The sequence below is a fragment of the Triturus cristatus genome, chromosome 6 (genome assembly GCF_964204655.1).
Source record: "Triturus cristatus chromosome 6, aTriCri1.1, whole genome shotgun sequence".
Lineage (NCBI taxonomy): Eukaryota > Metazoa > Chordata > Amphibia > Caudata > Salamandridae > Triturus > Triturus cristatus.
The window spans coordinates 634,515,973-634,540,717 of NC_140589.1; the positions used below are offsets into that span (position 1 = coordinate 634,515,973).

Sequence of the window (24,745 nt, forward strand, 5' to 3'; positions counted from 1 at the left end):
GGTCTGCCAAGGTCATACACACTGGCTTGTCGATAATGATGTTGCTGATTGAGGAAAATATTACGTCCAATAGGTGTCTGACTGTGTTGGTAGGTTTGGAAACATGGTGGATGAGACCAAGGTTTTGTAGAACGGCCTTAGCGTTTGGGTCAGTGAAGTCTTCAAGGTGAAAGTTAAGGTCTTCAAGGAGGAAGAAGGTGCTGGGGTTGATTATGAAGGGTGTGACGAAGTCAATAATGTTAATGTGTGGTCCTGGTGGTCTGTATACAAGGGTTCCGCCAAGGCCGAATTTAGCTGTGATGTGAATTTTGAAAGTGCGGTGCCCATGTAGTTGCTTGTTGTGTCCGTATAGGTGGTGCAGCTGATTGTATCTTTGAATATGATAGAGACTCCACCTCCAGGCTTGTGCGCAGACAGGCTTGCCTTCGCCATGCCTGCGGCACGACCAGGCTGCGTCCACATTTCACATGCCATTATGTAGGTTGTTGGGAAGGGTGGGCAGGATGCCATGGGTCTGTAACCAGTGATGTCACTTTCTGTGCAGAAAGATGATGGGAATTCCAGTGATATCACTTCCTCTGCAGATGGGTGATGGGAAATAAAGTCCTCATGCTTGACTACTTCTTCTTTTGAAGATGGTTTTGGCAGGGAACACGAAATGTCACTTTCTATGCAGATGGGTTCCTATCCAGTGGTCCAGCTGTATCTCCTGGCAGCTTTCCTGGATTCTCAAGAAATCATAATGTCACCTTCTGATTTTTTGGAAGATACACACATCCACTGTACGCAAATACTATATTTTGTCTTATCTCCTTTGAATTTCATTGGCTTGTGTACTCTTAGATGTTATTAAATGTTGCTCTAGGAGACACTGTGATATCCAGTGAATTGGTGTGAGCGGTTTACATGTATGTCTATGTAAATTATTGATGTTCAAGGACCCGCGCTACAGGTAAATAACTTTTCCTCCTCCGCAGTCGAATATTCTTCGCACATTTTAATTAATTTATATAGGATTAATTATAGTTCAGTATTAGTGTACAGTTGAGACCCCATGTCTTCATTTGAAAGTTCCCGTACTGAAAATGATACAGAATAGTACCCAAAAGCCCCAAAACTCATTCCTGAGCTTGTTTAGCAGTACACATGCTAAAAAGTGTACTTCTCCAACAGCCCTTTATTTCTTTGCTTGCTTCTGACACAAGACTGTATACCGTTACACTTGAATCTCTGTACATTTTCTCTGTAATTGACTCTCATCCCATCTCGCTTCTAACTCTCAGTTGCTTTATTTTGCTCTTGAATTCCTATTTGTTCTTATATTAGGCCTGCTCCAATACTGAATTCTGCGATTTGATGTTTCAGAGCAAGTTGTGTACGCGCATCAGTTTATGAATCTGACTGGTGAAAACCTGACCAACATCAGCCTGTTTGAAGATCACTGTGCCAACCTCATGTGCGATCTCATCAGTTTGTCAGTCAACAGATACACCAAGGTAATTTCATGCAATTTAAACTAAGTCATCGGAATTGGCTGATAGTATGCCAGTAATTGGCCTTCGATTCTGTCATAACTCTATCATTTGTATGTACCGTTCAGGCACATAATTTGAACTGGTCATTTCTTGAATCTTTTCATTTATCAAGTAAAAACTTTGCAGTCTTGATGTTCTCACAAATACCTTTAGAAATGTAGCAATTTGAAATATTTGTTGATCTAGTCTGGGGTGGCTCCTCCGTTTAAGCGGAGGAGCATCACCCTATAAAGAAAAACCCCAGGCCAGAGCTGAAAAATAAAATGGTAATAAATTTTATTTATTACCTTTTTATTTTTCGGCAACCGACCCATCCTGAACGGAGTGTCAGGATGGGGCGTGGCCATTGCTGCCAAGTGGCAGCAGGATAGGGTGACCAGACGTCCCGGTTTTCCCCGGACGGTCCCTGGTTTTGGAGAAGTGTCCCGACACTTTTCTCCAAATTAGTGAAATGTCCCGTTTTTTGAGCAGTGTCCAGGTTAAACATAGAAATGTCACGGTTTTTTAATAGTGTTTAGGTTGAGCATGCACACTAGTGTAAAATAGATCTGCACAGGCTCTGTTTGCACTGCTTTAGGCGTGACGCCACTTAGGTGAGCGTTGTAGCAGGAAGGGAAATCCTTTGAAGTGAGAGATTTTCTCTCGAGATTTCCCTTCTCTTTGTACATGCAGCACCACCTACGTCATCATCGTGCGAGCCATCAGCGCAACAGCTGGTTAGAACCACCTGTGATCAGCGCGACCCTTCTTTTACCGCCTACAGCAAGATTCAAACAGCAACCAGTGTGACCCTGCTCTGCCTTAAAGCGAGCGAGGGACTGCAACAGAATCCTGCAGCAGCGAAAGTGAAACTAACCTTTGTGACACTTCGCCAGCCCTGCCAGCACCGTCGGGACCCTGCCTCCGCATCAGAGCTGCCTCAGCCAGGATCCTTCTGAAGCCACATAGGACTTGCTCTCCCAGCCTACAAGCCCGCAATGTGAGTATTTTAATGGCCGTTTTTAGGTTGAGCCTTTGTAACCTTGTAACTGCCGGGGCTTTTATTAGGCAGCAGCTTCAGACAGCATAATTCTTTTTTTAACCTGCCTAACAGGCAGCGCACAACTCGTGTAAACATGAAGGAAATGTGCTTTAAAGGACAAAACTTCTTGCTCCAGTCACTCCCAATTCTTAATTTGTAACCTTACAACTGCCGGGGCTTTTAGTAGGCAGCACCTTCAGACAACATACTTCTGTTTTTTTCCCCCTGCCTAACAGGCAGCACAGAACTTGTGTTAATGGGAAGTGAATGTGCTTTCAAGGACAAAACCTCTAACTGTACGAGCTCGGAAACCAGGTTCCATTCTCAAATGCTGCTCAATAGTGTGTGATTTTGGGCAAAGCATTTAATTTCCATACACGCAGTAAAAATACAGGTGTCCTGGACTGCAGACAAAGTATTTCTGTTGATTATGAGGTGCTGCTGTTGAGCACCAGAAACCACCAGCTCATATTTAGCATTGCACTTTCCCTATGTTTAAAACACCACTACATAATATAAAGCACGGCAACCTACATTCAATATTGGTTTCACTATTAAAAAACTGTGCACAACCCGTGTAAATATGAAGGGAATGTTACTGTAAAGGACAAAACTTACGGCTTCAGTCGCACTCCCAATGCTTAATTTGTAGCCTTGTAACTGCCAGTGCTTTTATTAGGCAGCAGCTTCAGACAACATACTTCTTTTTTAGCACACAACCCGTACGAAAACATACTTGGAATTTCAAGGCAAGGGTGGTAACCAACTATAGCAAATGTTGAGGCAAAGTCTGCTTAAATGGAATTAAGGTTCCTGCCAATAAAAGACCTCTGATTTGTCGTCGGTAATGCTTCATCTCGGTCTGTGGAGGGAGCTGTCGTAGTCCTTTTTCTATGTCTATGACAGCTGTCAAATAGTCCTACTATTATGTCGATGGTCACTGCAAACCGTAGTCCTACTTCTATGTCTGTGACCTGTCCCTGTTTTTTGTTTTGAGAATCTGGTCACCCTAGGCAGGGAGCTGTGTGCTCAAGTTTAAAATGTGCATTTGGCCGGCTGTCTTGTGACGGCCAGCCAGACATGCACATTTTAAACCTCTCAACTGCTGCGTTGGAGAAAGCAAAAGCCTGCAGTGCTCTTGTGAGCGCTGAAAGAGGCCGTTCTCACCATCCCCGACGCTGTTCTCATGATGAGAACAGTGAGTGCCAGGATTGCTTGGGAGTTTGGAGCCTACCTGTCTCGAGGAGAGAAGACCACCGAGGAGGATGTCTTGCTCGCAGGTAAGTGCCTATAATTTAAAAATTTCTTTTTAATGTACCACCACCCTCGGGACATTTTAGCCGCCACTGAATATAGTGCACCCATCGTCTGCGTTTCGGGTGTGAATATAATGTAAATACTAATTTCACATACCTTATTTGTGCTTTCTTGTATTCCACTATATTGTTTTATTTATGCACGGAGCGGATTGCCTCACAAATATCCAAACGAGAAAAGAACACAGAGTACCACTGTAGTCTTGGTTGACATCAACTTAACAGCTATACTCCAAAATGATTTGTTCTTTCTCTTTTTAATCAGGTTAGGTTATCCGACGCCCTCACTATCAACCACTACCACTGCACATGTGTCAAAGAATTGTGGGTTCTTCTTATCCAGCTGGTGGACCATAGAAGCAGAGGAGCTCCGAGTGAAGTAAGAACTAGAGCACTTGTTTTTTCTAAATTCCATAGCAAAGCCAAACACAAACCAGGTCTTGGCGACACCTTCCTAATCTCACCAGCTTTCATCAAAAACTTTTCCGTCAATGCCAAATGTGTATAAATGATACCTGCACTAATATGATAGGAAAACAACAGGAATACAATATATTTTACAGGATTTTTATCCAAAATGTATATTACTAAACTTAATTATTGATGAAAAATTTTAACCAAATTATTACAAAAATAATAATTACAAAAGAAAAATAATTGCCTGAATAAACATAAATGTACATAAACTTATAAGAACCATGATACACAAGGATTGCTTCCATAATTCTTACTCCATTTGTAGCCTGATGGAACTGCAGTTTTTTCCCCTGAAAACGAATCTGCCAATAAAACGCAACAGCCTTAAGGTTGCACTATTTTAGTACAATCTTTCGACGTTACGTTTTAGGCAAAATAATCCATTCCTCTCAAGTCTTCCTCAAGACTAAATGTTTCTCTGTTTCATCACTCTGCCATCTGATAGATGAATTGTTTAAGACAGACATTTTCTAATCAACATTATCGGGACGAGTTCGTAAGAAAAATACTTTTTATTTTTTAAAGAAAACCTTAAAATTTGAACACAATTAAATTGACAGTTTCCAGTGTACATATTTACAACATTATACATGTTTAGTTTAGATGAATTCATAATTATTTCATAAAAGTAAAGAATTTACCAAGAGTAGTGTACCAGTGGTAGACAATCCATATTGCCATTTCGTTATGAGTGAGGAAACCTATAAGTATCATTTTCAACAAAATCCTGTGTTTTACACAAGCGTTTTTACAACAGATGTGTGGACCAAAGGAACTTTCAGTTTGCATTATATGTCACCCTTCTTCCGAAAATCTATCCATGTTCCTATGTCGTAATGTGGATTCTACAGGAAACAATCTAATTGCATTATTCTTATATTTAGTCTTTAGCATCAATTTACCCACGCAGTCATTTCCTGATCGACTTCCCTCAGCAAGAGTACTAAGGCCCTGATTACGAGATTTTGACGGAGCGGTGGCGCGGCAGTGCAAACCCCCACGCCACCGCTCCGCCAAAGCTCGTGCCGCCTGCCCACCAGATTACAACTTTTTCGGAGTCTGGCAGGTTGGCGGCGTGGCAGTCCCATGGCAGTGCGTCTTTTAAAGTGAGCGGTGCCATTAAAGAAGGCAACACAATGGGACGTACTACAAGGTTCCTGCACGGCATGAACTCGAATGTCCATGCCTTGCAGGAACCTATGTGCATGCACACAGGGGGGGGGGGGGCATGTTGTTCCCCTGTGTGTGCATCCACATATGTTTGAGGCACGGGGGGGCCCTTGGTTTCCTGGCAGTGGAACAACCATGAAAAGCCTGGCTGGGAGAACTTGTAATGTGCTTGGCGGGAATGTGGCAGTCCCACCAAGCATATTGTGCCTTCTGACTGCCGCTCCTACGCCAGGGAACGGCGGTTCCCTAGTGGAGTCGGCGATCCCAGGGCAGTCCGACTGCCCGAGTCGTAATCGATCTGGATCCTCCACCGCCGCACCAACACCAGTCTGGCGGTCCTCGGGCCACCAGACTCGTAATAGGGCCCTAAATGTTTCTGGTGGTCCAGCAAAATCAAGTCATGGCTCAAACTTTATTGGAACCAACTTAAATTAATCATTCTTAGTCCCCACAATAGAAAAACCCTAACTTGAAAAGATCCCATTTATTAACACTTGGCATATCCAATGTATTAATGCCAGGTTCTGTTGTGAAGCTTTGATTATCTGGTATTTGCCAAGACTACAACATATTCGTTACCTGATTCCGATCAGCACATCTGGTGTATAATCAGTGCAATTTGACATGCAGGTATCGTCAGACTGCGGGACCTATGTTACATCATCCGTACCATGCATACATTTCTCAGTACACAGCAAACTAAAAAGAAACCTAATTCAACAACCCATTCAAACAATGGGAACAAAAGTTATCAACAAACACATGGTGATGTGCATAGAATGCTCGGGATAACAGATTTATTTGCGGCGTACAGCCCAACATGAGAATCATTCTAATCTAGCCTCAATTGGACCTAGCCTTGGCTGCTATGCTGTCTTCAAGCCAGAACAATTCCAAACACCAATAGAGCTTCCAGGAAGGCCTTTGCTTCTTTCTTTAGTGTGGTGACTAGCTTATGAAAGTGATGTCCATCGAAGGTTCTCACACTTGCAACCATTGAATATTTTAACAATTAGACCTAATCATGGAGAAATATTTGTTCTTGCTAAGGCAGAATCTTAAATATGTGGTTGCTTGACTGACACCTGTCAAGCTAAGGCTTACACCACTGAGTATAAAAAACAAAAATAAATGGACCTAACCACTGCGTTAGAAAGACTTACTTTAAGACCAGAAGATTATATAGGTCCTTTTTTTAGTGACCACGTCCTTCTGCATCACACTCGTCATTGTCCTGTACTGAAGGCAGCACTGCTTATGGCAGGATGCTTCAAATGTTTTGAGAGGTGTCTATTTCAAAGAGTTGGGCTGTCAGTTTATTCTAGCTACAGATTCCTCATTGAATGGCTGGGTTGCTTTTACATAACCTCTTTACTCAAGATCACTGGTCAACCAAAAAAAAAGACATTTGCACATCAAAATTTTGGAATTGACAAAGGGTTGGCGTCAACGAGACTTTGTTGCACAATTTGTACCCTGAATCCCTAAAGCTACTTACAAGGAAGAGCTGAAATAGAAAAGTGCGAGATGCAACATTTTTCATATTGTTGACATGCTCAAGGTCTCAGATAGCACTTTGAAACTCAGTCCATTGAGATCTGCTGGTGAAAGAGGTGGACTTTCTCCCTTATTCACAGTTGGGATAGCCCACACAGTCCTAGCTGGTTGTACCCCTGCACCACCCTCAGGGCTTCACCGAATTTGATTGTAGCGAACATCCTGAACGTTGACGACAAGTACATAATTTTGCAGTCATCAAGGAAGGCTGTGCACTTAGAAACGAAGGCTGAAAAACCATACCCTTTCTGGACTACACATTGGGGTTAAACGCCAATTGAGAGACATGAAATATGCTCGGCTTTTTCCTGCCAAATTCAAAATATTAGCCAATCACATTTTTTTCACAGAAATCGAGGATGTCTTGGACTGGGTCGAGAAGCATTGGGAGAAAGGACCGAAATGCAATACTAGCCTCATCTCAACCTCAATCTCATTGGCGTGGGAGATGTTCTCGCCCCTCTCTGAGAAGACCCCTCTGGATGCAGAGAGCACTTACGGCAGTGCAGGCATTGGAGGCCAGAATGATAAATTGTCCACAGCAGATGACTCTGAGTCAACGACTCAGCCAGCTCTTCCTTATTGCATCTGTTGATAAAGAGAAACGGGCGTACTGAAGTGGAAAATTAGGTCTGGCATTTTTTTCTACTTGCCTTAAGGCACATTAGTATCCTTTGTGGCTTTATCTTAGGACCCCATTTCTAGTATTCTAGAGAATAATAAATTGGGTTGGAGCTCTGGCCATGCAAGCATAAGTCTAGATGAAGTTATGGGCAACAATCAGGAGCATGATTTCCAAAGACAGTCATGTAACCTGCCCCCTCCTTCCTCTAAGTCGATAGCAATGACTAAAATGAGAACATTATTTTCCAGTTTCACTTTTCGGTCTGGATGTCTGGTAATTTACTCTGTCCTGGGGTGGGGAGTTGAGAACTAGTTCTAAACAGGTGAAGAAACATTTGGTAATATGTGCAGGCCACAAACTGCAGCACAGTAGGCGGCCCCCCCTCGATACATTCATACAGTTGTTAATGAGGGCCCTTGTCAGGGAGCATTCTCGGAATAACGTCATGAAAATTCCTGCTAACTATACGTTTGTCACCTGGAATGGATATAATGAGTAAAAGGTATACAAATCACTCATTCCTTAAATGGAGGAAGGCACATATAGCCTTAATATGTGAAAACCACATGACAGCAGTCAAGGGACCGAAATTACAACAATGTTGGGGGAGCAGATCTTCTATACAAATTATTTGACATGCGCTTATCTGGGTGAAAGAAGGGATTCCCTTTGCACCTGGAACCAGCAAAATCTACGCAGAAGGGAGATACATCCGATTTGATAGCAAACGAGATGGTGCTGTAGTGTTTATGCTCCAAACTCAGACTTTTATTGAAATGGGCATACCTACCATGGAGAATACATTGTGACTTCATCTCAGTGCTAGATGCCAACCTTGATAGGTCATATCTCTCTGCCTCGCATCCATGGCCTTGTTGGATGGCATCCCGACAATCCACAATGTGAAAACACTGATACAATTACTGTCATTTTGGTCATTAGTTAAAGTTTGGCAATCCAGAAACCCAGAAATCGTGGAATAATCTTTTTGCTCACCATCACGCAACCTCCGTGTGTGTTTAGACCACATACTCTGCTCCGCCCAATTACAAACATCAGTGACTCAATCAGAATATATTGACATCTGCAGATGATGGGAAACTCCTTAGCACATTTGGAAAAGGCCTCCACAAACATTAACTACTCAAGCGGAACCATTCAACAAGGCCAGTGGAAAAGCATGCAGACGGTATGCAAAAGTTGTGATGTATTGACCACGACGCTTATGCGGTAAGAACAAAAGCTGAATGGGACAGGGCTGGTAGGTTACTTTAGTGGCTCACTAGTAAGGAACATGTGGGGCTCCTATTGCAGCAGTCAGCCCGACTCGTGACTCCGTAGTGTATACCCAAAAGGATATACACTCAACCTTTCATGAGTACTACCACAAGATGTACAGCACTTAAACAAATCCTGCCATGGAGCTGTTAGAGCTCTTCCTGTGGAAGTCAGGGTGGCATGAGTCGAGAAGAGTTGAGAAAAGAGATGGATGAGCCGACCATAAATCAATAGATGAAGTGAGCTCTGTGTGAAATAACTATCGGAAAAACTCCAAGCTTGTATTGGCTTCTTGTAGAGTTTTACTCTATATATGTGGATCAGCTTATTCCTAAATTGTCATCATTATGTGCTGTCCTGGCCAGGAGCTTGACCCATGGAAAAGAGAGGCCTAATTCTGTCATTGCCCACGCTTAATAGGAACCCCTTGATGACTCATCATGCAGCCCCCTTGCAATACTAAGTAAGACTAGAAACTTTTGACCAAAATCCTAGCTCAGGGACTGCTTCGGGATTACCAAGCATGATCCACATGGATCAGAATAGTTTAATCTCGGGTCAGAGCACCTCCTTGAATTTAAGGAGGTTTCAGGTGTTGCCACAACTTTCTAATACTAGTAAGTGCACCTGACTTGGAATAGAACTACTTAGCAGCTAGTTACAGTGGGCTTTTCAGTGGCTGGTGTTTTGGCATAAATGAGCATCATACCAGTTCTTCTCCAGGTTGGCCAGTTGCTTGTACTGTTCCTCCCTTGTCCAAACTCCTCTCACCTCTTCCAACCACTCATAAAAAAGAATTGGATAGGAGTGCAGCATGAATTTGATATGAATTTGGTCTGTCTTTATTTGTTAGATTGATAGAGGGCATTCCAGCCCTAACAGGGCATCCCAGTGCTGATTGTACGGGAGAGTGGCATTGGAACTGACATGCAAGTACCTGGGTAGTGTTGCCTGGTCTCCAAGTGCTTCCTGAACATTGCTTAAGTGGGGCTCTGATGCAGGTGAAATGGTATTCTGTTCCAACGTTTGGGGGTCAGGTATCTGAAGTAGCGGCCTCCCTGTTTTGTCTTTTGATTCTCGAACAAAGGCCAGCCTTAAGTTAGTAGATCTGAGAGCCCTAGAGAGAGTATATGGCTGGATGAGGTATTGAAGCTAGTGTGGGCCTATGTTGGCAAAACAGAGGGCCTTGAGTTTGTGTGTTGACCGGCAACCATTGCAGGTCGGTGACGTAATGTTTTGGAGCCTGCATAAGCATGCGGGCCTCAGCATTTTGTATTGTTTGGAGATGTCTCAGTAGTGTCCTGGAAATACTCAGATAAAGGATGTTTCCCTAGTCCAAACGAGACTTGATGTTAGCCTGTACTATGGTTTCCTGGGTGGATCATGGGAGGAACCATATTTCTTTCTTAAGGCACCTCAGTACACCAAAGCAGCATGCGGGTAGAGTCTTTATTTATTGGTTCATGGTTCGATTGTGGTCAAACCAGAAGCCCTCGTTTTTACAGTAGGCTTAGGAAATGGAAAAGATCACCAGGCGCCTAGCCACCATATAATGGACCAAGTATTAGGCTGGTAGTAGTCCAAATATTCACTGCCTTATCAGCTTCCTCTATTGTTAAGGTAAGACTAGGTTTGGTTGCCTGGAGAAGATCACAAAAACCTGATGGGGAGAGTTTGGACCAGCATCTAGTCGATATGGACAGACCAGGATTGGGAGTGGTCACAATGCCCCGTGAGTTGGAAATTGTTATAGCTTAATGATGTATCCATACAGGAGGAATAGGTGGATCTACTACAAGATTGGTCATGTTTTCAACATTGGATCAAGGAAGGACATGGCCAGCAAAACACGTAATAGCTGAATAGCTTCAAGATCATTCATAAAATTGACCACAAGAGTGCAAAGATTTTCATCGAAGTTGAGGTTAAGTTCCCTAAAATATTATCATTTTAGAGCATGTGGTGCAATAGCCCCAGGAAGATAATGAGAGAATTTTAGGCCTGGGCCAGGAGGCCGGTAGATGAGTCCAAGTAGGACAGTTGTGCAAAAACGTAAGAGAACAAAATAAGGCTTTTGCTCTCAGGAACCTGAAGGTCGAAGGTAGAACGGGTGACATCTGATTTAAACACAAGGGCACGACCCCCACACCCTGTCTTTCAATGCAGTTGTGTCTAATCATACAGTAGTATATATGCCTGATATAGAAGAACTATATCGGGCATTAACTTTTGTTGAGCCATGTTTCAGTTACAAACAGGGCTACAGCTATATTTTTCAAAATAAAAGTAAAAAATGTCCAAATTGTGTTTGGACTTTAATCGATAATTGATGCTAAAAAACAAACATTACCTTTTCTGTAGCATTGAGACATAAGTTGCACTAAGTCTTACACATTATGTGCATAGGCATAGTACCTTGGTCCATCAAGAGCTGCATTTCAATTTGTCGTACAGCATCTTCTAAGAAAGGTGTACAACTTTGCAGACTCCTTCACTTAGGGCAAAGATTTCTGACATAAATGAAAGGTGAATAACAATCGCTGCTGAAGGTGGAGCAAAGTGCTTCTGAATTTATTCGCAAAAAATTCGAACAAAAAATACCAGTCCCTCTGTACTTTCTTACTGATCATTAAAGTGCTGGTTCATGGGAGCTATATATAGTTTTCATTAAGCTTATGGGTTCCTTATTCAGAGTTTTTAGCTTGGAAAATCGCTCTTTTATTAACTTTAGCATTCTCAGGGTATGCAAGATATATGAAGGCTTTATTCCATAAAGAAATAAATGTATCTTAGGTCCATACTAGAACGCATTCTAAGTTTATAACTAAAACAAAAACCAAAAAAACAGAATGTCATCTCAAGGAATTGGTGTTCAAAAACGTAGTTGGAAAGATGGTATAATTTTTTTTTTAACAATTTCTTACCATGTGTGTTTGGGCATAAGATACTGTCTCAAGTTTTACCTAAGCAGGAATAGAGTTTCCAGGTGCTCTTTTCTTGTAAGATGGATCGCAGAACGAATAACTGTCATAGCTCTATGAGCTAATTGACTTGAATGGATATCATTGTGGTAGGGTTGTGCTCATAGCTGTCTGTAGAACAGCAACATGGAGAAGCTGCTACTTTATAAGCCAGCCTCTGTTGCCTCAATATGTAGACCCCAAGAGACTATTAGTGCATATATAAGTTGAGCTTCACACACCTTTCCTTAGTCTGATTACTGATATGATTCAAGCATGTCATTACAAAGACTTAATTTCTGAAGAAGTGAGTTACATACATATAACTGCAGTTCCTCAGCTGTGTTATAGTTCCACTCGTAGCACCCTCCCTTCCCAGCCCCCTTCCTTTGAATTGTTTTAAGGTAGTCTTACACATTAGTCCTTAAAAATCTAAGGTGTGGTGACCTTTAGAAGGAGTGTAGTTTAGTGCACATTCCGTTCATTGTCTGAAATTTAGTAATTTACATTGAGGAGAACGGGCTTCTAAAAATATAATGTTGAATGAAATATGTTCATTTAATACTGCTTACTGCTGTATGTGATATTACCAGTGAATTCGTGTGTGGATGGTTTACACATGTGAATCTAGAAAAGGTGCCATTACTGGAGAATGGATTACAGCTAAGTAACGATGTTTCAAGTGGAGTGGAGATGGACAATAATTCCTAGTGGTCCTAGCAGCAACACTCCAGCCTTTTTTCTGAAAGCATTGTATGGTACTAAATGAATGAATACATTTATAGAATGAATGAATGTATTTATAGAGCGCACAGCTACTCACAAGAGTGTCTTGGCGCTAAAATAGACTCCATCTACCCTGCTGACGCCCCTGTATCCTGACTAGCCCATGCAAGGCTGGTGTTTAATTCTTAGTGAAACACCCCTGTGACGGGGCGGGCTCGCTGCGTGAACCCGATGCCGAATGGTGGTCTGCAGTGCCTCCACCTCTCCCTCTTGTTTCCTCACAGCAGGATGACTGGCCACAATCCACAACTTTATTGTCACCCACGGAGACAGAACCTGGAGACTGTTCCTTTAACTGGGGCTTTCACTTTGATGAGACTCCGCCTCTGGCCGACGTCAGTGCATTTCCACCAATAAGAACAGGGGAATCCTGGAAGACTGTGTGTGTCACCACCGGAGCGGAGGAAGTAGAGTCGGGAGCCGGAGCATTTCGGGTGCATCGTGAAACAGACGACGAGGACGAAGGAGAGCGAGGAACAAGACCATCAGCCGCTGAGGAGAAGCCGGGAGGCCAACGTCCCCACGCATCGCCGAGCCACGCTCCCGGAGGAGCGTGGCTGGCACAGGTACGAGATAAGTTCTCAGGGTGGGTTGGGAGGAGGGCTCATCCGACCGTCTAAGCCGTGAGCCCTGCAATCCCTGATTTTAACCCTCACGCCACACTGGTTCCCCACCCGAGCACTTGACCTTCATATCCAGTTGTTCACCCTTTTGCTTCACAACGTGCACAGAGTGTGGTGTCTCCTTCACTCCCGGTTCCTCTTGTCAGTGAAATACACCGGACAACATCCTGACACTTTTGTTTTCCTTTTTCTCCCGTAAACCGTTCCTCGCTTGACGGATCCGGTCGGAGCCCAGAGATTGGTCCCTGAAAGCAGGAAAACGAAACGGAAACCCCTCAGAGAAGGCGAAAAGCAGCCAGCAAAACGGATTCCACCCAGTTTGCCACGGAAAGACTAACAAGTCGGCACAAGCATGTCTTCCGTTCAATAAAACCCTATCTAAGCAGACCTGCCTCACGACTTGTTAATCCTACCACGCCACAACGTGTCAGAAGTGGGATTAACATCTTAAACCATCAGTCAATCTACGATGGAGGCGGTGATCCAACACCTCATTAAAGGTCAAGAAAAATTAGAATGGGCAGTTGAGAGACAAATGACGTCTGCACAAGCAGACCGTGAGGTATTCAAAAATACTATTACAGCCCAGATAGAGAGTCTGCAGAAGGTGGTGCATGACCCCAGCCCCTCTGTTCCACTTGAGAGACGTGCCCCCTCTAACAACCCCTCTGGTATATCGCTCCAAAAGTATATAACCGGGGAAGATCCAGACGCCTTTTTATTGAATTTCAAGCGGGCCGCCAGAGCATGTGGATGGCCGAGGAGAAATGGCAGTTTTTCCTGGCACCCCTCCTGACTGGTGAAGCCCAGTCAGCATACCAAATCGCCAATGCCACAGGGAACACCCCCTACAAGAGATTAAAGAGGTGATACTGGACCATTTAGGTCTGGATGCTGAAGCCTATAGAGTACGGTTTCGCAAGGAAAGGGGGGTACCAGGCGAGAATCCGAAAACATTATTTTCCGACTGAAGATGGAAGCAGATAAATGGCTCAAGCCAGCCTCTAGTACCAAAGAGGAAATAATGAATAGGGTGTACCTGGAATAATTAATGGAAGCTCTTCCATATAGTACCCAGAGGTGGCTCAAGCAACATTTCAACCTCTCTCCCGAACAAGCCATCGAGATGGCCGCAAATTATTCAAGAGCGCAACCCAGAACTCAGGTGTGGGACAATGAGAAAACCAAAACCAGCCTACCCCCTAAATCGGAGAAGAAACCGAAACCCTGGATGGACTTTCCAAGATCTAAACCTACCAGAGCGGAGATGCCTACATTTAGGGGACCGCAATGTTTTGAGTGTGGTGACTGGGGCCACATTGCCCGTCTATGTCCGAGAAAGAAAACAGCGGATGAGCCTATGGAGGTGGGGTACATCCCGAAGGCCGTAATGTATTCTGCAGAGATGGGGTCATCCTTTTACGTACGTGTACAGGTGAATGGAAATTTGGTAAAAGCCTTGCTAGACTCGGGGTGTAAACAGTCGGTAGTATAAAAGGCCCTGATTCTTCCCACCCAATACGTCCCTGACACCATAGTTAACATCCGTTGCGTACTCGGAGATGTAAAGCCATATCCCCTTGCACAGGTCACTATGGTCCCTCTAGACAGAAACCCTTGTTCGGTACGGGTGGGAGTAGTTGATTCATTACCTGAGGATATCATTCTAGGGGTTGACAATCCTGATTCCCTCTCCTTGTTTCAAGAGAAGGTAGGCAAACAAACAGCTGATCAGGGAAACCCCCTTCCGGCCTTCCTTACACCCGGCCCCTGGTTGTTCGACCACAGTTTTCGCTTTTCCCAAGCTAATGATGCCACTCTTTTCAACGCCTGGGAGACAGCCCACAACAACCAGGGTAACTCATCCCCTGTTTTCCCCCGCTTTTTGATCAACAAGGACCTTTTATACCGCGAAGGAGGCCCCGGAGAACCAAGGCAGCTATTGGTCCCCGTACCCTTCCGGGAGCAGATAGTTTTTTTCTCATGCCCACCTCACAGCTGGACACTTGGGGGCAGAGAAAACAACAGAGAGCGTATTACGCCATTTTCTTTGGACAGGGATCTATAAAGACATCCAAAGGTATTGCCAAACTTGTGAAATTTGCCAGAAAAAGAACATGCAACGGCCCCCAGCAGTCCCCCTTCAACCTATGCCGATAATTGGAACCCCTTTTGAGAGGGTCGGTATGGATTTAATAGGCCCTCTGCCGAAGACCACCAAAGGACACCTCTATGCATTGGTAATCGTCGATTATGCCACGAGATTCCCAGAAGCCTTCCCTCTTCGAGCACCTACTACCAAAAACATTGCTGAGAAATTCTTGGAACTATTCTCCAGAGTGGGCTTCCCCAAAGAAATATTGACGGACCAAGGGACACCCTTCGTCTCCAGACTAATGAAGGAAGTCTGTCGGTCCCTGGATCTTCAACGTCTGCGTACCTCAGTATTTCACCCCCAGACAGATGGCCTGGTCGAGAGGTGCAACCGCTCCTTAAAAACCACTTTGAATAAAATGCTCACTCTCGAGGGCAAGGAGTGGGATCGCCTCCTACCATTGGCACTGTATGTGTTACACGCGCAGGTACAAAGCAGCCTGGGCTGTTCCACATTCGAAATGCTGTACGGGCGACAACCCAGGTCTCTCTTGGAGATGACCAAGCATGCCTGGGAAACCGAAGAGGAGAATGACCAGCGATCCCTGTTAGAATATACACAGCAGCTGAGGTCAAAATTAGGAAAACTGAGGGACCTCGCCTACTCCAACCTGGAGAAGAGTAGGACTGAACAAAAGAAATATTACGACCAGGGAAAGAAATGGAGGAAACTGTCGGTCGGTGATTGGGTGTTGGTTCAACTCCCCTCCTCCACCCGGAAGTTTCAAAGTGAGTGGCTAGGCCCATACCCGGTATTGGAAACTTTGGGCAATACCACGTACCGGGTCCAGATATCTCCAAATCGAGTGCAATGCTACCATATCAACATGTTAAAAAAATGGTTGGGTCTCCTGCCTAAAACGGCCCACCTCTCATTGCCAACTTCCTCCCCCAGCGAGTCTACACTAGGACAACTCGTGGTCAACAAGGACCTCACACATGACATGAAGGAGGAGCTTGGCCAAACGCTGTTCCCTTTCGCACACGTTTTTTCGGATATCCCAGGGAAGACCTCTCTTGCCGAACACCGGATAGAGAAACAAAAACCCTATAGGATACCCGCAGCAAAAAACGCAGCAGTAAGAAGCGAGGTGCATGAAATGCTCAGGCTTGGGGTCATCAGTCCATCTAACAGCGACTGGTCCTCACCAATCGTGATGGTTCCAAAGCCGGAAGGAACAACCCGCTTCTGTATGGATTTCCGTGCCTTAAACGAGATATCGACCTTTGATGCCTACCCAATCCCCAGGGTTGACGAGCTTATCGAGAAACTAGGTGACTCCAAATACATCACAACATTTGACTTAACTAAGGGGTACTGGCAGGTGCCCCTCCGAGAAGAGGACCGAAAGAAGACTGCGTTTGCTACTGAAGACGGGTTGTTCGAAGTCACCGTCCTTCCTTTCGGACACCACGGGGCACCTGCCACATTCTAAAGACTTATGAATACCATCCTTCGGGCATACCCCTCCTTTGGTTCAGCGTACCTGGATGACATAGTCGTTTTCAGCAGGACTTGGACAGAGCACTTACAACACCTAAAGATCATTCTAAAAACACTAGACCAGGCCGGACTGCACATCAATTCCAAGAAGTCCCGAGCCGCTTATCAATGGGTAAAATATCTCGGTTATGTGCTGGGAGATGGAGTAATCGCCCCTCAAGAAGAAAAAGTAAAGGCCATAGCAGAAACGCCCTTTCCTTCCAGCAAAAGAGAACTGCGGGCGTTCTTAGGCCTAATTGGTTACTACCAATGTTTCGTCCCGCAGTTTTCGGACCTAGCGACCCCGCTGACGGACGTCCTCCGAAAAGAAGCACGACAACGACAACTTCTTCATCCCTCACCAGAAATGTTAGATGCTTTTCAGAACCTAAAAAAAATCATCACCACAAGCTCCGTACTCATTTCCCCGGATATCAGTAAAAGCTTTCTTTTGTCCACCGACGCTTCCAACTCTGGTCTAGGGGCGGTGTTATCCCAGATGGGGGTGGATGGACTAGAACAGCCCGTCCTATACATCAGCAGGAAATTGTTTCCCCGGGAGTGCAAGTACCCCACAATCGAGAGGGAGTGCCTCGCCATTATGTGGGCCATTGATAAGTTACGCTATTACCTAGAGGGTAAACCATTCATCCTGTACACGGCCCATGCCCCTTTGCAGTGGATGTATCGCATCAAGGCCCAGAACCCCAGGGTGCTCCGCTGGTTCTTGTCCCTGCAACCCTTTTCCTTCGAGGTGTGCCATAGAAAGGGTAAGGACAACGGGAATGCAGATTACCTGTCCAGGGTGTTCCCTCTCCCCGATAGGGAGAATCCAGGGGGGGAGGTATGTGACGGGGCGGGCTCGCTGCGTGAACCCGATGCCGAATGGTGGTCTGCAGTGCCTCCACCTCTCCCTCTTGTTTCCTCACAGCAGGATGACTGGCCACAATCCACAACTTTATTGACACCCATGGAGACAGAACCTGGAGACGGTTCCTTTAACTGGGGCTTTCGCTTTGATGAGACTCCGCCTCCGGCCGACGTCAGTGCATTTCCACCAATAAGAACAGGGGACTCCTGGAAGACTGTGTGTGTCACCACCGGAGCGAAGGAAGTAGAGTCGGGAGCCGGAGCATTTCGGGTGCATCGTGAAACAGCCGACGAGGACGAAGGAGAGCGAGGAACAAGACCATCAGCCGCTGAGGAGAAGCCGGGAGGCCAACGTCCCCACGCATCGCCGAGCCACGCTCCCGGAGGAGCGTGGCTGGCACAGGTACGAGAAGTTCTCAGGGTGGGTTGGGAGGAGGGGTCATCCGACCGTCTAAGCCGTGAACCCTGCAATCCCTGATTTTAACCCTCACGCCACACTGGTTCCCCACCCGAGCACTTGACCTTCGTATCCCGTTGTTCACCCGTTTGCTTCACAACGTGCACAGAGTGTGGTGTCTCCTTCACTCCCGGTCCCTCTTGTCGGTGAAATACACCGGACAACATCCTGACACTTTTGTTTTCCTTTTTCTCCCGTAAACCGTTCCTCGCTTGACGGATCCGGACGGAGCCCAGAGATTGGTCCCTGAAAGCAGGAAGACGAAACGGAAACCCCTCAGAGAAGGCGAAAAGCAGCCAGCAAAACGGATCCCGCCGAGTTTGCCACGGAAAGACTAACAAGTCGGCACAAGCGTGTCTTCCGTTCAATAAAACCCTATCTAAGCAGACCTGCCTCACGACTTGTTAATCCTACCACGCCACAACCCCGAGCTGAACATTACTTAGTGGAGCAACCACATCAGAATTTGTGTTCTACTTCAAGATTTCCTGGAAGCTTCCAAGCACCAGCTAAAAGCAATTCCCAACATAGCCCATCAATGATATATCAGTATAGTATAAATTCTATCACAGCTCCCTGAAAATACTTCTATAGATTCTTATCTGAAAACAGTTTGATTATAATATCCCTTGCAGTATTTGGCACAATACTAGATCACCTTTATATTCCGTTTGCGGGCCTACCTAAATATCTGCACCCCAAACTACAGATAGGTCAAAGTATAATTTACAAAATATTACCAAGATCAAAAGAATAACTTGTGTGCGTGCCGTGCTGGAAAGCTGTAATGGAAGAAAAAGTTGATGCATGGGATTTACTTCAATTATTGTTTAAATATATAGAGAACAGACCTCAAGTCATCCCACCTGGGCACTATTCCGAGCTGCTTTATCAAAGTAGTCCATAAACACCTTCTACTCATCTCTAACCTGTGTCATGCTACATACAATCCTCATCATACCTGAAGTATATTGATAATATAATTCATAACTTAAATGGTATAATCGTTTATGATACCCATATAAAACATATACATGCTCTACTAATAATCCTAAAGCACACGTATACCCAGGGGTGTCTTGGCGCTGATTCAGCATAGCAAACACGGTGCGAGAGGAATACTAGATGTTAAAAAGCCAGGTTTTTAGCAGTTTTCTAAAGGTTAACGAAGAGGGAGCAGCTCTGATGTTTAAAGATAAGATATTCCAGAGTTTGGAGGCATCTGAGGCAAAGCAACCCCCCCCCTTGCATTTGAGGGGTTTGAATCTTGGGTGGGTAACCTTCAGAGAGCCTTGAGCTCGCAAGTCCATACTGGTTTAATACCATACTAAGGATTGTTTGAGATGATTGATATCAGAGTTGTGGAGAGCTTTGTTGGTAAGACGGAGTGCTTTAAATTTACCTTGATTGCCTTTTGATAGCCAGTGAAGTCCCTTAATGGCCTGGGATACGGACTGAAAATTTGGAAGATCTAATAGGAGTTTAGCAGCCGCATTCTGAACACTTTGCAGTTTATTCAGGTGTTGCTTTTGTAGATTTAGGTATACTCCATTGCAATAATCAAGTTTGGTGAGGATTAACATGGTGATTACTGTTTTCCTCCAGTTGGGGGGAATGAGCGAGTGGATTTACCTGATGATTCTGAGAGTGTTGAAGCATGAGGAAATGACTGAGTTGATGTGTTTACTAAAATGTAGCTTGTCATCGATTTGGACTCCCGGGTTTTTTGCTTTTAGGACTGAGGATGGGAGTTCTCCTAGTTCTGTTGGCCAGCGAGTAAGGTTCCAGAATTGTGGATTATTACCAAAAAGAGTGACCTGGGTTTTGTCCGAGTTCAATTTGAGACAATGTTTGCCCATCCAATTACCTATAGCTCTCATGCAGTTGTGAAGTTGGAGGTTAGTGTAGTTAACATTGTTGGAGGCAGTCAGGACAATTTGAGTGTCGTCAGCGTAGGATGTGGATGAGAAGCAAAAGGACCTGATCAGAGATGCTAATTCAGTGACCCATATGTTGAAAGTAAATGGCTGAGAGTATACCCCTGCGGGATCTCACAAAGAAGACCGAATGGTTTGAACTTGATGTGGTCCAACATCACTGAATGTTCTGTGCCCATCAGAAAGGAGTGTAGCAGAGCAAGAACTTTGTTCTTAATGCCAAGAAGTTTGAAGCTAAGGATCAGAGTGGAGTGATGTACTGTATGGAAGGCTGCCAATGAGTCAAGAAGAATGAGGGCTGCTGTACCTCCTTCATACAGGGCAGTTCTTAACTCATCGGTGGTTTTGATCAGTGCGGTCTCTGTGTTCAGCCCTAAAACCAAATTCTCTCTGAGGTCTAGTAGATGATTGGATTGGATAAATAACATCAGTTGGGTATTTATAATTTGTTCTACTACTCTGTACAAAGTATCTATTTAATTCGGTTTGCAATGGTTGTCCCTTTACATGGACTGTTTTCTGATACATGTGGTAGGTCAGTAGGGGCTTGAGAAATACTTGAGATACTACCAGTAGCCACATCATGCATACCCGATCAACCACTTCTGGCAAGGTCTGCTGCAGGAGCTGCAAATATGCGTAACTTTGCATGTACACACCGTTAGAAAAACACATAAATACTGCACTGATCTGTTGTTTGACTCCATTCGTTGATGATACCCGTGCCAAATATGGTAGCTTTTGTGAAGGTTTACCCTTTATAGGATCAAGAAGTGGTCTAAATGCAGATGCCTGTCACATGAATGATACTTCTGGCCACCGGTTGCAAACTTGTTATAACAATCCTGCTTTTTCCACTAACCAATATTATATTGTCATGGTCAAATGCTTCTATTTCCCTTCCTGGCCCACTCTTCCCTTTTCAATAAGAGAGTGTAATATCTTAGAAGCATGTTAACCACAAAACGTAAGTACCTGTAAATAAAACTGCAAATTTGCATTTTATCGGACAGAAAAAGATATAGAAATACTCGGTGTGAAATAGTGTGTTTTTTGATCCTCAGGCTGTAGTTGAAATGTGCTGGAATCTTAGTCCAAAACACTTAAAATGATTTGAATATCTTGTTTTTTATTCTCAGTCGTTTTGGAACTGGTTGAATCGATTATTGACGCAACTGTTCCCTGGAGATAGCTCTGCGCTTGGCCCTCGTCTGTGTGAGACTGTCCAGTGCAAGGATCCTTTGAGTTTTAGCTGGTGGATTGTTACTCACTTGGCACTATTATACCAATTTGACCGGAATGGTACTCCTGAAGAGAAGGTATGTTTGGATGTTTACCTTATTAAGTCAAAAACATAATAATTATTAACCTCACAATGTAATGACTTGCATAATTGGGGTCCACAATAGAAAGTCAAACATCATATTTAAACAATTAGTTTAGCTGTTAATGTATTTAAATATGTGAAATGAAGCAACCATGTGACATGGACTGTTGGTTGTACTTATTAGCTGTTATGGTGTGCTGTTAAAATAATGTTACTGAATGTGTAAGGTAGATTAAAATAGGCAACACAATTACACTTCCAAATGTGCAGTGCTTATACCCTGTACTATGCCTCATTTAGTTGTAAGCCTTTGGAGCGTATTCACTTTGATCTGGAGATTAATTTTCTGGGGGATTGGGTATGAAAGACGTTTTAGCATGTACACTTTTAAGATCATGTCGAAAACTTGTCATGTGCAGATTCCAGGATGCAGATGTCAGTTGGTGTCTGTATTCCATTCTAGTTACTCTTTTTTTCTCAATATTTGCCCTTGTTTGTGCTCTCTTTTGTTCTCTCTGGATTTTACAGTGCTTATCAGTTATGCCCGGAAAATTCCTTTATTTTTCCTGGCCCTAATAAGGAGTCCTTGGAAGTGCTTTTTTTGGCTTAACATTTTGCCTTTCGACAATGTTTACATAGCAGGACTTAGTCACTAGACTAAGCACCCCAGGCGATATCTCGTTTTATTTCCCAAGGACTGTTTGTACTCTTACAGTCATTCAGAAGAGGAACAGTGTTAATCTAGTTACCACTTTCTTTCTAGCTGTCAAACCCAGCTACCTCCCTGATATTACCTCCCTATGACTTTTCCTTATCCACCACCAACACCATTGTCTCAACTGTCAAACAAATTCACCCTTCTCTTTACTATTCTAGCACTAACTTACTGGCTCATACTCCCTCTACTGTCCCCTCCATCCCCTGCTCACCTATCACTATTCATACCTTCTTCTTTGCATCCATTGCATGCTGTATTTGCATCAAACCATTCACTAACATGCACCCAAGACCCAAATCTCTAACAACATCAAACTATTCCACACTACGCTTCACATCCTCCTTCACTCCCACCCACAATAAATCCTTAATAGTGGTTGGAATTCATGCTTCAATTTCTACTCTAATTAAAACTCTCCTTACAATTTCAATACCTAGTCTTCTTCCAAATCTAGCCCAGTTACATTTTTACTTCTTGTACCTGACGTTCCTGAAGAAAATCTCCTATGAGTGTACCGACTAAATCACATTTTCGGGTGATAAGTGATATGACAATCACCAGAATTCCATGGCCCAGGCAACATTTCAAATGAGAATGATAGAATAGCATAGGGAGTCCAGAGATTAGAAAATCAAACATTATAGGAATGGCCTCCAAGAGAGCAGTCTCGGAGGACAGTCTTACGGATACCCAAGAGCACTCGGTAAAATTACCAGAGTAATGCTCCATCACACTGCCAAAGGGGTCTTCATATCACTGGGCACATAACAAGTCAAAGCATGGGCATCTATTTTGTTAGACCTGTCAGCCCTTTGGCAGTTTCCTCCTCATTTTTATTATTTTTGTCCCTTTTCCCCTTCTCATTTTTTCTGTCTACCAAACTTTTTGGGGTTCTGATGTAGAGGCTCTGGGCGCTTCACCCTCACTTCCTGAGGGAGAGGCGCAAGGTGCTCCACTGAGGTAAATAGGGGAGATTCGCAAAATGGTGGCTCCAACTGTCACCTCAGCACCTGGGCCATGACTGCCATGAGAGGTTCCGGAACCTTCTGGGCCCTTCTGGCAAGTCAGGCCCAAGGTGATAAATAGAGGTGGCAGGAGGGCAGCCATTTTAAGATTGGTGGGGACTGCGGAAGGTTCAGGAGTAAGGCGCCTGTGTGAGGAGGTGGTTGTACTTGGAGGGGAACAGACAGGTCCCAGGGTCTGCTCAGAGTCCTAAACCTAGTAACATCACCCCTCACCCTGTGACCGGTCCCTGAGTGCCACCCGTGACTTATGAGGTCCTTGTACCTGAAGAGGTCTCCAAGAAGGGTGAACCCCTGACCTCTTAGATCTGGGAGAGAGCCAGTGCCAGGGGCTAACGACTTCCGACTCTGTTGTTGCCCGGAATATCCGGACTGGCCTGGGGTAGTCACCTTCTTAGCCATAGGGATGCATGTCCCCGAGCCCTGAGAGTCCAGTCAGCCTCAGGAACGGTTCCCGTGAGAAACTGGCACCCGTTACTACAACCCCCCTCCCTCCACGAGATCCGCTTTCAAACCCTGGCCGCCACCCGTTCCAAAGGTTGAGAGGTTACCTGGTGATCTAGGGCCGGAGTCCGCTGTCCTCGAGAGGCCTGTAAAGGAAGGTTGGCCCCAGGTGTGTGGCGGGCGAGAGGGCGACGCGACTGCCTGACGAAAGAAACCCACAATCAGGAAGTGCGGGTTGCGAGGCAGCGAGGCCGCTGCACGAGTCACCTGAGAGGGGCCGGAGCGCCGCCCCCTGGCTGCTGGACGAAGGCGGAGACCGCGCCCACGCAGGACGCACTGTTCCGGGTTTGGGGCAGCGGAAGCCGTGAGACTGCCGACAACGGAGCCTTCCCGGCAGGAGTCCGGTGAGGTAGAGATTCAGCCTCAGGAGGTGGCGGGGCCTCCGTCATCAAAGGAAGGAGGTTTCCGTCAGTAAAGGGGAGCGCCTATGCGAGGGAATCCCTTGGGGGAGGTGGCCCCGAGGGTGTGAGTTACTTCATTTCCTTCACTCGTGTGAGGACTTCCTCGTTGAAACCCCTCCAGCTCCGTGTTAAGTGCGAGGGAACGCGCCTCGCAGCATCGCAAGCCCCAGGAGGAGGACACCATCAAGTCAGTAAGCGGGGTATTGCAGCGCGGGAGAAGGGGGAGAGAACTGCCTGGGGACTGCTCTGTCAAGGCCTGAGAGGGGGAAGCTTATTGGAACCTGATGTATTTACCAGAGGCATAGAGCAACCATGCACATGACCAGGATGAATTAAAAAGGGAGACTCACGTCTGTTGTGGGAGGTGGTAGGCTGAGCTCCAGCATCAGAAAGCACCTTGAGTTATAGCGTGACGGGGGTGGAGTAGTCCCAGAGGTCAAACACCCTAACAGCTACCTGGATGGAAGTAGCCCATTGACCGCCAGCAGTACTTCCGGTGTCCCGATAATTTGTTATGCCAGGAG

General features: G+C 45.1%; 1 protein-coding gene across 1 annotated transcript in view; it reads left to right on the plus strand.

Annotated features, from left to right (window-relative positions):
• MMS22L (MMS22 like, DNA repair protein) overlaps window positions 1-24,745 on the plus strand; it is a 534,885-nt gene that overhangs the window by 147,643 nt on the left and 362,497 nt on the right. Inside the window, exons 7-9 of the mRNA XM_085611124.1 lie at window positions 1,366-1,496; window positions 4,138-4,251; window positions 21,389-21,568. Of these exons, the coding sequence (XP_085467250.1) occupies window positions 1,366-1,496; window positions 4,138-4,251; window positions 21,389-21,568 (425 nt within the window). The remainder of the gene's footprint in view (window positions 1-1,365; window positions 1,497-4,137; window positions 4,252-21,388; window positions 21,569-24,745) is intronic.